Source organism: Frieseomelitta varia, unplaced genomic scaffold, assembly GCF_011392965.1.
Source record: "Frieseomelitta varia isolate USP_RPSP 00005682 unplaced genomic scaffold, Fvar_1.2 scaffold_532, whole genome shotgun sequence".
NCBI lineage: Eukaryota > Metazoa > Arthropoda > Insecta > Hymenoptera > Apidae > Frieseomelitta > Frieseomelitta varia.
This window is the reverse complement of record NW_025110293.1, coordinates 9,301-25,612: the sequence shown is the minus strand read 5'-3', so window position 1 is coordinate 25,612 and position 16,312 is coordinate 9,301. Positions and strand designations below refer to the sequence as shown.

The 16,312-nt window shown below is 38.4% G+C and overlaps 1 protein-coding gene and 2 long non-coding RNA genes across 11 annotated transcripts in view; 2 read left to right on the top strand and 1 right to left on the bottom strand.

Annotated features, from left to right (window-relative positions):
- Positions 1–7,782, bottom strand: part of LOC122533490 (nicotinamide/nicotinic acid mononucleotide adenylyltransferase 3) — a 47,626-nt gene extending 39,844 nt beyond the window's left edge. For 7 of the 9 annotated variants that reach the window (XM_043663272.1, XM_043663277.1, XM_043663271.1 and 4 more), the window contains exons 1-4: positions 7,429–7,765; positions 6,640–7,049; positions 6,446–6,547; positions 6,198–6,364 (exon numbers count right to left, since the gene is read on the bottom strand). In XM_043663272.1, coding sequence (XP_043519207.1) covers positions 6,198–6,364; positions 6,446–6,547; positions 6,640–7,049; positions 7,429–7,750 — 1,001 coding nt within the window. In that variant the 5' untranslated portion in view covers positions 7,751–7,765. Of the gene's footprint in view, positions 1–1,898; positions 5,084–6,197; positions 6,365–6,445; positions 6,548–6,639; positions 7,050–7,428 lie in introns of those variants that run through there. The other 2 variants (XM_043663270.1, XM_043663269.1) reach the window with 2 other exon arrangements.
- A 208-nt stretch (positions 7,783–7,990) lies between these two features.
- LOC122533493 lies at positions 7,991–9,314 on the top strand. Its single transcript, XR_006307722.1, has 3 exons — positions 7,991–8,057; positions 8,584–8,707; positions 9,094–9,314. It is a non-coding gene; the product is annotated as an uncharacterized LOC122533493 (long non-coding RNA).
- A 5,460-nt stretch (positions 9,315–14,774) lies between these two features.
- LOC122533489 lies at positions 14,775–16,065 on the top strand. Its single transcript, XR_006307721.1, has 2 exons — positions 14,775–15,766; positions 15,823–16,065. It is a non-coding gene; the product is annotated as an uncharacterized LOC122533489 (long non-coding RNA).
- Positions 16,066–16,312: the final 247 nt, after the last annotated feature.

Sequence of the window (16,312 nt, the reverse complement as noted above, 5' to 3'; positions counted from 1 at the left end):
AAAAGACAAAACAGTCTTCATCAACTAAGAAAAAAATTGAACAAAAAGAAAAAAGATGTAAAAAAAATATCGCATCTCGCAAGATCATTCGCAGACACGATGCATCTCGACACTGGCTCGCCAAAATAGGCTCGATTGCTGACAGAATAATGGAAAATTAGGCACTATGAAAACACAAGTATAAGTACGCCTAAAAAGCTCAGCCATTATACCAAACAACGATTCGTTTCCATTGCACCTAAGCGTATTTGTAATCTCATTAACCACTAATCTGAGCAAACGCTTGACAATATATAGTCTTCTGAAAAAAAAAAAGAGAAAAAAGCGATGTCAATCATAAGAGGAAGATACTTTTCACGGATTTCTGTGTGTGTTCTTCTCGTTTCACAAACGATTTCATCACAGTTAGATGCAGTGGAGTGGTTCGCCGATATTTAGGGAAAGATACTCGCAAAAAGACAGCAATTACGATCGCTGGAGGGATTTCTCAAAGCGAGACTTGCGACAAAGAGAGAGGCGCATGACATCGTGCACATAGGGTACAAAAAAGATACGAAAGAGATTGATTAAAAAAAAAAAAAAAGAAAGAATACTGCTTGCGAATTAAGAATACTTAGAAGAGATATATAATACGTATATATCTCGAGGAGAAATTACGCGTTACGCTCGATGTGTGACAGTGACGGAATCAAGGAACGTTTTCTCGTTTATCTTTTTCTCTCCCTTCTCGATCTCCCTTCGGATCGTTTTTGTTGAAAAAGTATCGACGAGTAAAAAAACTATCATACACAGGGATATACTGTTCGAAAGAGTAAAAAACACGATGTCTACAAAGGTATTAAAAAACAATTGGCACGTTCTTAATAAAAATTGTTTGGCAGAGGTGTCTGTGTATGTATGCGTGTACGTATGTTTGTTCGTGTAGACCGCGTGATCAATTAATTAATTATTATATCGTTAGACTCGTCATTGTTGTCTCATTAAATTCACGAATAATAATAATCTCCAGTTCTCATAATATTTCGTATTCGAAACGAAATTGGACATTCTCTTTATCGTTTCGTCTGTCTTTCTCTCTGTTCAATCCCTCTCCTCTTGTGCACACGACGAAAGGTAAATTGAGATCAGCGGGTTCCACTGGAAGCGACATTAATTAATCATGTTCTCCCCGATCGATGTACCGCAGCCCATCGGTAACGCATCGTTTATTATAGTTTATATGTATAGAATACTTTATGGTTAATCGAAACCATTCTTTTCATTAATATTATTATTATTATTTTTTTTTTTTTAATATTGACGAGTTAATTGTAGGATTGTCTCGATAATTTGCTGTTCTCTCGGTGCTCGTGCGTTGTCCAAAACTCTTAGTTCTCTTTCACGACTATCTCTCATCTTGTTCGTCCCAATTTATCGAGCTCTCTTAAATGTTCTCTTCCAACGCACGCGATAACGAAACACCCTGCCGTTCGTTTAATTCGTTTAAATCACGTTCAATACAGTAGCGATAATAATATACATATATAATATCGTTTTCTCTAGTTGCATTCCCTAATAAAGTTCCTCCAAGGCCTGTACTCTTGTATGCGTATCATTTTAAAATTCTTTCAGTTCTATTCGTGACGAACAACAATGCCATGCTTCCGAGATCTTGCTTAATTTTCTTTTCTTTTTTTTCGTTCTCTCCCTCTCTCTTTTTTCTCTTTTTATACAATACTTCTTTCTCGTTAAATATTCGTGAAGAGTCTCTATCACGTGAACATTGTCGTTATTAATTAAATAGAATCTGTGAATATAGGATCAAATCTCGTAACATTTGGCATTTCTTTTTCTCTCGGTGAAGAATCTGTTCCCGAGTTATAAATATATATGTATGTGTATATATATATATATATATATATTTCTTTTTCTCTTCTTTCTTCTTTATATAGATACGTATATATTCGTATATTCGTTAACTAGGTTTCTATTATAATGTGAAAAATCTTGTATCTTCTTCAAGACGATATATCGGTCAGAATTATCACAAGAGAGTCGATAAATCTGCATTCTAGAATTTGCAGTTGGCCTAACAAGAATTCAATCTAATTTCGTGTCGTATGTATTATAACGTATATACATACATATATAATGTATATAAATATATATATGTATATATCTATATATATATCTTGTAACGTAACTAACGTGAGCGATTTCCCTCGGATAAATTAAGTTCCTTCGAATTCGTTGAATTTATGTATATATCTTTTCGTGCTAATTTCATTACAGAGCAGTTTCCTTCTCGCTGATTATCTTAATTCCGTGCTTAGTCAGGATCATCTTTACAGTTTCGTTGTCCCTGACTTTAGGCTTCTCCGTCCAGTTCACGTTATCCGGCATTTCATCTTCCCTTCCTAAACTTTCCACCAAGGAATCCAAATTGTCCGTGGACGAGTCCATGTGTCGAACATTGTCCGCCGATCTCTGCAACGATTTGCATCTTCTGGAGCTTCTGGAAGAGCGTATATTGTCCGCAGACCCGATCACTTTGCTGTTCTTCGACCTGAGAACTTTCTCGTTACCTCTGGAAGATGTTTTCGCTAATTGAAGATTATCCACTGAGGAGTAACGCCTCTTGTCCGAAGAAACATTAACAGAATCCTCGGCTGGTTTCTTCCGGAACAACGATCCTTTGCGATTCATGCGTCTGCCGCCGCTGGCCAAGATAGCCAGCTCGTCTTTGGGAATAAAATATTTGTCCCGTGATTTCTTCTTAATAACAGCCGAGTCGGAAATATTGAAAGACAAGGATAATGGTTTGTCGATCGTTTGATCGCCTAACTTCCGGTCGTCCATTGACTCCGGCCCACTCTGGAAGCCGCAGTTCTCGATCTCGAAGCTGTCCTCGTCTAAAGACGGATCAGTCGCGATACTGTCGCCGATTCTTGAGCTATCCTTCGGAAGACTTCTCGACGAAAAGTCGAACACTCTTGATTCCCTGACAGAGTACGATCTCGGTTCCTGATCGGGATTGAACGTGGCGCAGATCTCGTTGCAGATCTCGCAGACCTCGCACATCTGGTCACAATCGGTCGCCGAGGAAATGAGTTTTCGATCCAAGGTGTCGGTCGACTCTTGCAAATTCCAAGAGCTACAAATATCGCATTCCGTGGAATCCTCGTCGACGATGGAACTGCAATTGGAACGCAGGATCGCTTCTTCCGTTCCCATTACCTCCTCGGTTCTCAAGGACAATTCATTCACGTAGCAACAGACAGAGCAGAATTCGTCCGTCTGCATGTCGAGTTCGTTCGCTGTGATCAATTGGGAAGTACTGTCAGCTTTCGAAGGATCCTCGTAACATACCTCCGGCATTTTCTTAATCGACTCGTAGCTCTTTGATTTCTTCGAGAACATTTCCTCGGTCTTCGACTTCCTTCTTGATACCGTTCTGGAATCGTTCGCATTGATCACCGAATCGAGACTTCCCTTCAAAGGCGCGTCGTATCGTTTCACTTTCCTAGTTCTCTCGTCACTGATCGTTGACTCGTGAATCTTCGACCGCGAGAAGCCGGTCGCTCTTTGACCATTCGATCGCGACTTACTTTCTTTCCTAGGACTCTTCGATCTCGACGAGGAAGCCTTCGAGGATTTCGATACAGTCTTGTAGAACGTTTCCTCGGACTGTGTGCCCGAGTCTACGCTCTTCTCCATCGTTTCGCCCTCCTGCACTTTCCTGTCGTCGGTTTCGCTGTATATTCGCATCTGGCCGTTCTTCGTCTTCCTGGGACTCTTGCGTGCGTTCACCACGGACTTCACGTACTTACCGTCTATCTCCAAACTCACGTCCCGCTTCGAGGACTTGTCATCTATAGCCAACGAATCGTCGGAATCCCCTCTTACGATCTCGGTTCCATCGTCGATTATCTCTTGTATCTTCACCGTGCTCTCGTCGCTCACGGACGACGGAACAGGCGACTGTACGAGAAGACTCAACTTGTCGATACTTCCATCCGATTCGCCCTTGTATATCATGATCTCACCTTTACCCTGTACCCCGTTTTCTTCGACGATCAATGTCGCACCTTCCTTGTCAAAAGGATTGTGAATCATCGCGCTGACTAACACTAACACCTGCGTGTTCGAGCATCGAACGCTATCACTGGGAAAGCCGTCCTGATCGTGGACCTCGTCGCTTCCCGTTCGATCGGTATGCTGAGTTTTGTGATCGATCGAGTCGCTCAATCGCTGCTCGTCTAACCGAGAATCATTACGCTCGTCTTGGACCTCGTCTTCGACCGTGTCATCGTCCAAACCGTACCGCGTGAGCCTGTAATCCTCTTTGTCGACGCTGAAGTCAGACAAAGCGCCTTCGTGGCGTCCACCGCCATTGTCTCTGGCGGATATTGTCGAGGACGAGACAGTCGAAGACGAGATCGAAGACCTAGCCTCGCGATCCTTGATTCTACCGCCTCCTAATCCTACATCGACGACGTCGTGCTCGACACGAAGCCTGCTACTAGCTTCCGACGACTGAGCTACGCTGTCTTTCGCCTCGATTGACGGCCTCGTGCTAACTTTGACGAGGTTCTCGCGTTTCGACGAGAAGCTTCGGGTGGCGACACCCGGGGACACCTCTTCCAATTGACTCGATCGGGGCTGTACCCTGACCACCTTTCTGACCTTTCTATCATCGTCAACGAAACCTACCTCGTCGAGGATCTGCGACTCGCCGGTTTCGGTGGCGATGATCTGTTTCGCGAGACCTGGATACGCGGCCTTCGCGGTCGTTATATGTTTGGCGTTACCGTTCTCGGCGAGGAGAGCGCTAATGAATTTCTCGCGCGCCTCCTCGAGGCCGCCGCCGACGCCGCCGACACCACCGCCACTGCCGACGTGACGGGAGGCCACGCAGGCCACGTTCGTTGCGTTCTGGATATTCTTACGTAGAACGGTATCAGGCACATCGATGGATATAATTTCGATCGGACTCGGGGATTCCATTGTAACGTCGCTAGGCGACGGCGTGAGAAAGGTGTTTTGATACTTGGAATCAATGGTCAAGTAATTATTCGCATTGGGTGAGGTCAGTTCCAACTTACTTCAGTGTCCAAGTAGATTGGCAGCGTGAAAAACAAGACACTATTTTTTATACGATCTTCGTTATGTCGGTACTCGGTAGAAGTCCGATTCAGGACAAAAATGGTCCGCTAATTTTACTTGTCGATTTTGCAAAAGAGATACGCAAATTATTTTGTTGGTTAATTCTCTTGATTGACAGTGTTTCGAAGCAAGGAATATTATTTTTCCATGAATCGGTACTTTTACCACGATTAACAAATGAAGTACAACTATTTTAGAAAAGCTAACGTAACATAACGTAAGAAAAGTGAAAGAAATGCAGTGGCAAAAATTTATTTGTAATTACAGTGATAGAAAATAGATCTGATTAAATTTACATAACAAAATGAAAGACTCTTAGACTAGACTAATATATTGCTGTATATTGTTTGTACATCTATTAACCCTTTTAACACTCAATAAATTCTTTTAAGAACTCTTTGGCATCTATACGAGTATTTATCAAATAAATAACTCGATAAAAATCAACAAAAATAATTTTATTCTTGACATATGTTTATCAACAAGATCTGGTATCTAATTCTAAACAATGTTATCAAAAATAGACTATACATTTACATATTTGTAGTCGATGTATTAGTAATTATATATATCTTGTGAAAAATTACAACTTTCCTTCATAAAATAAATCTATATACATTATACATTATTTCTTTTTAATTGTTTATATATTATTTACAAAACATTTAAAAATCACTATAGTCCAAACAACAATCTTAGATCTCTATTCTTATTCAATATTTTAAAATTCATACTTTTAAAAATGAACATGTTAATTATTATAATCGATATTACGGCTAATGTATCAATGTTATTGAGCACTAGAAGGGTTAAATTATAAAAGGGTTAATTATAAAATACACAATCGTGTATAACAATTTTACAACTTAGATTAACCAATTCTGTACACTCTAAACTCACCAACTACGTGGAATATGAATGCTATAAAAATATACACTTATCGTACAAAATACATAAAAATAAATCTTTGTTTAAATCTACTGGAAGATATACTATTAAGTTTTCACTAATTGAATGAACTACCATTGTAGTGAAATTATGTTTAAACTCACATTGTTGATGCTGTTGATTTTGCATCATAAATTCCTTGCTTATAGACATAATCAATCACAGCATCTTGCAGGAGATACCTGACACTCTCACCTCGTTTAAACGCTCTCCTTATTCTAGTTGAGCTAACTTCATTTGGAATCCATTCAGTTACTATGTGTATATTGTGCTACACAGAAGTTAATTATAAGAAAAATATTAGGAAAATACAAAAAAAATATGTAACGATTGCTGACAAGAGGTTAATTACCATATATTTAGAAAGAATATCTGAATCGTATATGAACTTATTTGGATTAGAACCTTCCCTTGTAATAACTACCAAACCATGTTCTCCAACAATAGCATCGATCTGCAAAGAAAAATTACAAACATATTTTTAAATTATCAAGACATAAATAGTATAAATAGCATAATACAATAAGTGAAGAAATATTCACTTACATCTTCTTCAGCCCATAAATCATAAATTCCAAAACTTTCTAATAAATCAGCACCACATAACAGTTTAATTTGAATTGGAGTGCGATCAGAACTATTTCTTACATTTTCTGGAATCCATTCCAGATCTTCAATTGGTATATTATGTTTAACATTATTTGAATCATATAACGCAGAGTTCAATAAATTCTGATGGTACTGTAAAGTTAATCTAGTCTTTGTCCAACCATTCTGCCTAGTTTCCCAAGTACTAAGATAAATCCAATCATTGTTTTGTAAAGCTAATCTCAACATAGCACATCTGTGCGTCGCTGCTGCTAAATCTTTCTTAGCGTATGCATCATGTACAGGAGATATAACGCCACCAACCACAATGTGCGTTCCCATTCTATGAAGATGGTCTCTGGCAATTTCTGAAAATTTGAGATGAAAAGTTATTCCACACAAAAAATATCTATATATCAAGGAAAATTACAATTTGATATCATAACTGCAACCCTAAGAAAATGAAATTAAAATAATGAGAAAAAACTTATAATTTGGGCTGGTTTATTGATACAACATTTCATTTACAAATCTAATCAAAGCTTAATATCGTAACCAATATTTGTATATGTGTATATCGATAATATTAATTCAGATTGTTTACACGGGGTTATTTTAACAATGTTCTGATCCGTCCAAATAACCAATAAAACACAAATGTCATACAATTCGTCTACTGTATATATCGAAATACTTTGTGTTTACGCAAAGAATCCATATTGATTATGAAGAATGACATATATGTACCAAACATTCTTAAATGCATGTTAGTTGGAGGGTTATAACTGCCGCACGACATAAGAATAACACGCGTTGGTGCCATTTTTTCTTCTTTTGTCCCGCTGCATGTGATGACAGCAGGTTTACTGGACTGCTGGAACTCTCTTTTCGCAGTTTTGTACAGGCAAGACACGAAACATTTAGACTGATGCGTAATAATGCGAGGTAAATCGTTACACGAGCCACTGCAACAACCAACTATACTGTACAGACTACACTCTGGCTGATGTTTCAGCCATATTTGAGTCGGCGCTACTACACGAGTCAGTTGAGGTATTGTTTTCAACATCGTCTTAAATACTCCCTAAAACTTACTAACTTTTGCATACTGAGCAATCTTTTTTCTTTTACTTAAGCCAATAACTACTGTAGTCAACAGAATAAATTTACAAGCGACAGTCAATTATTAATTTGACGCGTATCGAAATATCTTTCCTTTCAAGAGGCTTTTCGAAACGACTTAATTGTATTCACTTAACGGAGCACGCAATCTATATATCGATATTCTGATTTATCTGTAGCAAGAAGTTCATTATTCTGTTATTTTGTCGAGAAAAATAAATAAAAGCATATAAAGAGACTTGTGAAAATTGTATGTGAGTATTGCGAGCAAATAATTTTAAAAACTACAAGGTTAGACGATTTCAATATTCATAAAATAATCTATTATACTATTGAAAAATTTGATATTGACAAGAACTGTGTAAATATAATGAAAAAATAATCCAGAGGATTTCGAATATTCAATTTTCAGTTACGTATTCGATTATGTATATTCAAACATAGGTTATAAAATATAGGTTACCTTAAACTTTAGAATTTAAAGATATCGATAAAACGCGAAGTGCTAGACTTGATAGATAATTATTATTAAGTTATTATTATATGTAATGTTAATTTTAATATCTTTTTTCTTTGTAAGTTATACTTGTAATTATTAATTCAATTGGCAACATAGGAATGTACCATGTATGTAGTATATTTGTATATTTGTTTATTGTAGTATACCTATCGATTAATAATTTTTATTTATTTCATATTTTATTAATATTTTATAACACGTTAAATGATTTTATAATATATTATATAAATATAATACATTCCTTATTTTTTATTTATTAGGAATTCTTTCTATTTGAGAAAAATATGGCGGAGGGAGATTATCGATGTTTGGGATATATCGAAGAGATAACTTCTCATTAATGGTTTAGTGTGCAATTTGCTGTGGTGTCGAAGAATTTTAGTGGTGCGTATTTTTACTTTTTTTGTATCTTATATGAGAGAAATACAATTTATATTGTTAATTCATTGCTACTTTATTATCCATGTATAAAATAAAACATAAATGCGATTATATGAAACGCGATTATTCAGTGTAATAACGAAATTCAATTAGTACGTTCATTTCATTACATTTACATATTTGAAATACATTTATGTTTCATTCCACAATTATATAAAAGTCAATAATTTTTATTCTCGGTGTAACGTAATAAAATTTTTAAAGGAAATATGAAATATGTATTTCTTTCTTTGTAAAAATCGACATATGTATAATAAATTCAGTCAAAATCACATAGGACTGCCATTTTGAAGTCTAGAATATTCTAATTATATTATCTTTTGTAACAGATTTCCTGTGTGATATACGTACATCGTTTAACTGAAATTTTGCTACGAATGTATCTTCAGCATGAGTCAGCAACGTCAGTAATATTAGTGGCAGAAAGATGTTCCTGATTATTCTGCGATAGGTGAGTCGTAAATTTTCTGCGCCAAGAAATTATGGCTCGATAAAGTTGGCCATGAGACTGAATAATTGTATAATGCTTTCTAAACGAAATATCTGTGAGAAAATATCAATCTTTGAAGAAAAATATCTTGCAATAGAACATAATAGTTCTTAATAATTTTTAATAACATTGAATTATATTAAAGTAATTCAATTATTACGGATAGAAATTGCAAATTAAGATGAGGACACATATCGGATAATAGTTTAATAATTTATGAAGTTTATTATTAAAATATTTATTGATAATTTAATATTTAATATTAATTATCATTTACTATTTAATATTAGTTAGTTAATAACAATGCTATTTGTTAATAGTAGTATTATTGCTATTTATTAATATATTTAGGAATTACAAAATAAACACATATTGGGTAGAAATATTTCAACAATCAATCGAGTTTATTATTAAAATATATAATTTTTTACAAACATTCTGTGCAATAATGACAGTAACTGTGATTGTACAATTGACATTTTCGGTTGACCTATTCTACTTTGACGAAGTGACGGAAATCCTGAGAATGATAGGTAAGTACACATATTGTCGGGTTTAGCAGTGGCGGATGCGTTAAGCGAGACACTGTTTACTTATTCTCATTCTGTCAACCAATACGATACATCTTTTTAATTTTGTTTGCCTTCCAGTGAAATCATATTTTTCAAAATTTTTATCTGCGTTGTTACTGCGTAAGAGTCACAATATAATATTACTTAAATTTTAAGTGCAGTTTCATTAAAATGAGAATTTATCAAATTTAAAACAATTAGTGAATTACCAAAGAAATGAATTTACGTCTATTTTGTTTTCTCATCTCTTATGCGTATGTGTATACAAATGTTTATCTCGTGCCTTAATTAAATTTCAAAACAGAAAAATTCTCGTCCTTTTTAAGAGGCTAACTTGTTCAGAATCTAAATGCGATTCCAATTGAAACGTGGAAGTTCAAATATCGTTACAGGGCGTTGGTTCTACAGTAATCTACCTCCTCTCAATTTCCTTTCTTCGAAATCAAACAGGCCACTTCTACATAGACTCGGCCGCCCCAATTACCATTTCCCTCTCCAGTTACAACTTTCTGTCGAACATCGTTCCTCACGTTTCCCAGAAACAAAAGCCAAATCCGTGAACTCTCAGTCAAAAGTACACGCAATCCGACAGACGGAGCCGTTCTTGAGCAAGATCCAATTCACTTCTCGCCGCATCTTCATCTTCATTTGCACACTCACCAGGCTAGGTAGACTCGTCCTTGGCGGAAGGGTGGAATCGGCCATGCGGAAACGAACCACGTGTCGTTAAGCAGCGCGCGCTCGTGATACACGGTTTCGCGAAACTCGGTCGCCCGGAGGCCGAGGCTCGAAGGGCGTAGGTTGGCCGGATTTCGCTTGGAGGGTCCGATTGCGCTCGGTGCCTCGTAATTAGTGGGGTGCGTAGCAACGCGTGCTTCACCGTCATTACGTCACGAAACCTGGCACACACAGAGAAGCAGTCCGTGCCTCTTCCTTTGTGAGACACGCTGTTTGCTCGAGCTCCAGCATAATGACGTCACTTCGTTCGTCCTCCCCGGATCTTCTCTTCCATTCTGTCAATTCGGTTCGACGTTGTCGAGTCGCTCCTCTCACTCCCTTCGTGCTCGGTTTGTTCTGCCAGATCTTATTACCCGCGACGCGAGTCTTCACGGACTTTGGCCTGACAACTCGGCAACATCCGGGACGTGCATGCTTCCTTGAGATTGAAGCCGGGAATGAGCGTTCATTTTTGTCCGGAATCTCTCGCGAATTTCACCTCTCTGTCTCGTCTCCCGGATTGCATTCCCCTCGCGGTGGAATTCGAATGAAACGAACGAAGCGCTGTTTACGTTTGTTTCGGTTTCCGGTCGGTTTGAAATGCTTCCGAAGGAATGCTACGAGGATCCGGTGACGTGAAATTCAATGTCGGTTGTGTTTCAGGTTTTCGGAAATGTCACGCGAGTTATATTGTCAGGAATGAGATGGAATTTATTTGAGAATTATGTCAAATACTGTATCTAAAATGAAACTGCAGGAGCTTGCCTCTACTAGAATACGTTTGATTCTGTTTGTCGTATAATGTTTCTGAAGGAAGTCCACTGAAAGAAGGAAGGTTGTTTTGTATATTTTAGAGATATCGAATATTTATTAAACAACTATATACATATATGTACATACACATATATTATTCATAATATAATATATTTATATGTATATATTTTACAATCACTGCCAATAATTGAGAAATGCACTGTTTGTTGCACAGTACATACATCATCTCTTTGAAGATTGTATGTTTAAAAATCATAGGCTGTTTTCAGACAGTTTCAGTTCTCCTATCTTATCAACTGATCACGCGATTGTCATTCTCTAAATATCACAAAAACACACAGTTCTTGAAACGAACGTTGAATTTTCTGCTTATCTTAATGTGTTTTATTCAGCTTGATCTTACAATTTTACAAGATTTGTAAAGATATCATAAAAATACCATGACAAATTGTTTCTTTTGCTTGCGGAACATTTTTAACGCGTGTAGAGCGAGCTTTTTTGAAGCATCTTTTGTACCTTGATAAAAAATATTATATTCAATCACTGAATTTCTATGGATTATCTCATTGAAGAACTGAACGTTGTAAAACTTAAAGTTCGCGTTCGCTTAATCAGATTCAGATAATTGAATAATTCGGCGTATTGGCAGGATAACAGATTCATGCGCGTTGTCGTATCGGTGCTGTAACTTGATTGCATCTTATAATAAATTGAAACTCTTGCTGCTAGAAAAGAACGAGCGACGGTACCTGTAATTTTTGCTCACAAGTAAGAAATCAATACTCTGATACGGTTATAAATCCACAAGATGGCGACAGAAAACGTGTATCGTGTTTGATCTTTCGCGCTCGCGAGAGCTGGAAAGGAGAGGTAAACCGTTTCGAGGAACAAATAAAAACGCAAGATCGACGCGTACATCGATAGATAACTTATCTTCGACGTCGTAAAAGTATTCAGGTACGTAAAGTGACGCGGATTCGATTTTGCCTCGTACGGTCTCGATACGGTGGAATTGCCGTCTCGAATTCGAAAAATAGAGGAAGACGATCGTGCAAAGAAAAAAAAAAAGAGAAAAAAGAAGGATGCGCGCCGAATTGAATTTCAAGAGAGAAACTGGAAATTATCTTACTTGTTCTTCTTCTTTAATTCGAGATAGATTAATTTAGGATAGGTCAGTGGGGAAAATGAATGCTTCCAGGATTTTAATAATACACAAATTTTATTTTATTCATTTTTTTTTTCTTCCCGCAGAATCGAGGAAATCATTTGTTGAGAGAACAAAACTTCTGCAATACGAATAGCAGTTACAAGTAAATATGTACAATAATATAAGTGGTTGCCTTTCTTTCTTTCATTTTCTTTTTTTTGTGTTTTTGCTTTTTCATTTGTTTCTTCTGTTCTGTGATTTAATCCTACTTCCGTGACATTAATAATAATCGATAAAGATAATCAATCAATCAATATAAATAATAATAAGAAGAATCGTACAGAATCGTACATTCACCCAGTAAACGGAGGTTTAACCGTAGGCATCCAACCGACCAATCGTGACAATATTGACAATATGACATTCTTTTAAAAGTTTGCTTCGCATTCTATCTCGCTCTCACTCTTTCTCTCTCTAATTCGCCCCTATAGCCCCCAATACAATTTTACCATTATTTTACTCGCTTTTTCGCTGTTGCTTCCCTAACTTCCTTTCCTACCACCGCGACACGTTAATTTTATTCAGTTTACGTTTCCATTCGCGCGTATTTCTTAGTGAGATTTCTGCCCGCGCAACACGCAGCAAAAACTTCTTAGATTCTCTTCTACTCGCTTTCTCTCCCATTCCTCATGAATATTTCACCTAATAACGCATCGTGCTTTTTTTCGCGCATTCCCTAACTTCTACCCAACCTCATACTCGATCGCTACTTTGCCTCTTTTTCGTCAGTCTCTTCTTCTTCCATCCCCTGTTTATCGTCATCATTCGCGCGACGCTATCAAAAATTTCGACGTTCGCTACGATTCCGCCTCTTTACGCTCCTTCTTTGCCGTCTTTCTTTCTTTTTTTTCTTATTTTTTTTCTTTTTTCTTTTTTTTGTTTTCTTTCGTCAGTATCCTAAGATTAAGTTCACTAAGCATTCCCTACCGTTGATTAAATGCTCGTTGCGACGAGAGAGAGCCGAACATTGCTTTTCCCGAGGATCACGCGCTCTTTCACCTCTCTTTCACTTCACGCGTTCTTCGTCTCGGTAGCGTTCTCTCACCGTATTCCCCGTGTATTCTTCTTTCACTTGTCCGTTTCTCTTTCACACGCACGCGTACGCGCCACATCTACCTCTCGCTCTCTCGGCTCGAATCGCTTCCGCACACGTTTCACGTTTCCGCGAAAATTTTCGTCGATCTCTCTCGCGTCTACATCTATCCTCTCCCGTTCAACCCCCTGTGCACCTGTCCTGTGCCCCTGTTTCTCTCTCGCCTTGTATCCACCACCCCTGCGCACACCTAATTCACCCAACGCTTCAAGCCGTTTCGTCGGTTAAAATCCCTCTCGCGTGCTCACCCTCTCGAGGATCGTCCTTGCCTAGGCTACGCTCTCGTCGCCACCCACCCTTTCCTCCCCATCCCCCTGTCGCGCCCCCTCATTTTCCTTTGCTCCCCTTGCCTGGCCAGAGAGACGTTTTTTGTCCGTGGCAGCTTTACGTGGCTCAACAACGACCGAGAAAAGGACCGCACTTTTCGTCTGAAGGAGTATCGCCACGCGGCAATTGCGCGATTGCAACGTCGGCACCGTGAAACCTACGCTTTTACCTTTTTTCGCTCCACCTCCACCCACCCACCCCCCTCCCCCCCGCGTTTTCTTTGTCTCGCTTCCTCACTCTTCCTCAACCCCTATTTCCGACTACCCTGTGCTCCGTACCTCTTCTACTACCGGTTCCTTGTCAGCGTTCGAAGTTTCTCGCGGCGAAGCTTCGACTCGAATTCCAGAGTAGCTGAGTAAATCGGTTCGTTCGGGTCACCAAACGAGCAGCCCAAGCGTACCGGGGATGTTAGAGTCTCGTTTCTTGTCTCGTTAGAGCATTCAGAACGACGAGCCATCGATGCTAGTGGATACTCCACTGGTGACGAAAGTCGCTTTTAGAGTTATCCTGATCGCGTTTGAATTTGGAGAGACCACCTGGGGATCTCTGGGGATCGTTAAGAACAACCGCTCGCGTCAGAGATGCATAACATTCAGATCGTGGAAAATTTCGAGCTGAAAGGAACCAGCGACAATATGAAAGTAAGAGGTTCGATCGTTTTTCCGACTCGAGGAAAAATCCACATTGCGCGGGTGCATGGACGATCCTCGAGTAACAATCAGGCCGATCTCTGTGGTCCAGCGCAACAGGAGATGACACTCACACTCTCTCTTTCTCTCTCTTTCGCTCTCCCACTTTCTCTCTCTCTCTCTCTCTCTCTCTTTCTCACATACATACACACACACTCTCACCCTTTCTCTTTCTATCCATTATTCTTCGTGTATTTTTTTTCCATTATTTAAAATGTTTTTTGTTGTTTGTTCTTTTTTTTGTCTGTTTCATTGTAACATTTTTTTAATTTTTTGGTATTTTTTCTCTGAAAAAGAAAAAGCCCATCTCGCAGGTAACGAACGCGTTAACTGCGACCCGTGGCTTAAAAAGGTTCCGATCTCGATCCCCTTTTTCGCTTCTTTTTTTCTCCTTTTTTTCGTTTTTTCTTCGTTCACTCCTCCTCTGTCATCGTTAATTCTCCTTTTCCGCCGACGTATCATCGTCGTCGTATGTTCTCGGTTTTCTCGTCTTTTTTATTTTTTTTTCTTTTTTTTTGTCGTTAAATAGTAATCATCTAAACAATGAAAGCGGCAAAACGTCTCGAGGAAAAAGGTGTCCCTGAGCGCGACGGAGGGAGACGACGACGGCAGAATATTTCTTTGGGAGGGAGAAAGAATGACGGTTCGTCGCCCTTCGTCGTCTTCGTACCTTTCACGCCCACGATTACTTTAGTCGCACCTGCACAGGACTACGCGACACGTCCAGCTTTTACTGATACAAAGGATCAACTGGAAAATACTCTCGATGATTACAATCGCGGTGATCTCTTCCGGTTCCTCTTTCTGTTCTTTCGTATCTTGTTACTTTGTCTTCCCTTCTATCGTTCATTTTTGTTTCCACTTATTTTTTTTCTTTCTCACATCGTTTTCTGGTTCATTCTTATTTGCTTATTGGTCGGAAAGAATGTGTATTCGCGCGCAGAGCACGCGGACGGGTCGGATCCGTCCTGCGCAGGTATTAGTAAAAAGAGGGACGCTCTTCTCAAAAAGTTGCATCGTTTGTGAAATCGCATCAACTAAGTTCCTATGTTCTTTAAATCCTTATTACAAGTACGGTAGTAATAGTAGTAGAAGTAGTAGCAGCAGTAGTAGTAGTAGTAGTAGTAATAGTAGTAGTAGTAGTAGTAGTAGTAGGTAGTAGTAGTAGTAGTAGTAGTAGTAGTAGTAGGTAGTAGTAGTAGTAGTAGTAGTATTAATAGTAGGTTTTTTCTTCACTTTTTTTTTTATTCGTTTTTATGTTTAAGCATTTTTTTATCCTTTAGTTTTTCTGGTTCTGATAATCTAATAGACATCTAAAAATAACACCCATTTTTTTCATTATTATTTCATATTTGTATTTTTCCTCCTTATCTCGTCCTCCACTTTTTTTTTATGTTTATTATTATTATTATTTTTTTTTTAGTTTTTAGTATCGATCAAGTATTACTTAAAGATTCCTTAAACGTTAGACTGAGGGCCGCGCGACACAGTACAGTGAGCTCAAGTGTTTCGCGATTCAATTCGCTGATTTTCTTTTTTTTTTGTTTTTTTTTTTGTTTTTTTCTTCTCTTTGGGGCGGGAGGGGAGGGTCGGGGTGGGGCTGGGGGGAGAAAAATTCGGTGATTTTTTCGTACGATCCACGGTCCCGGACAAGTCGACCGACAGGATCGTGTGTTCAG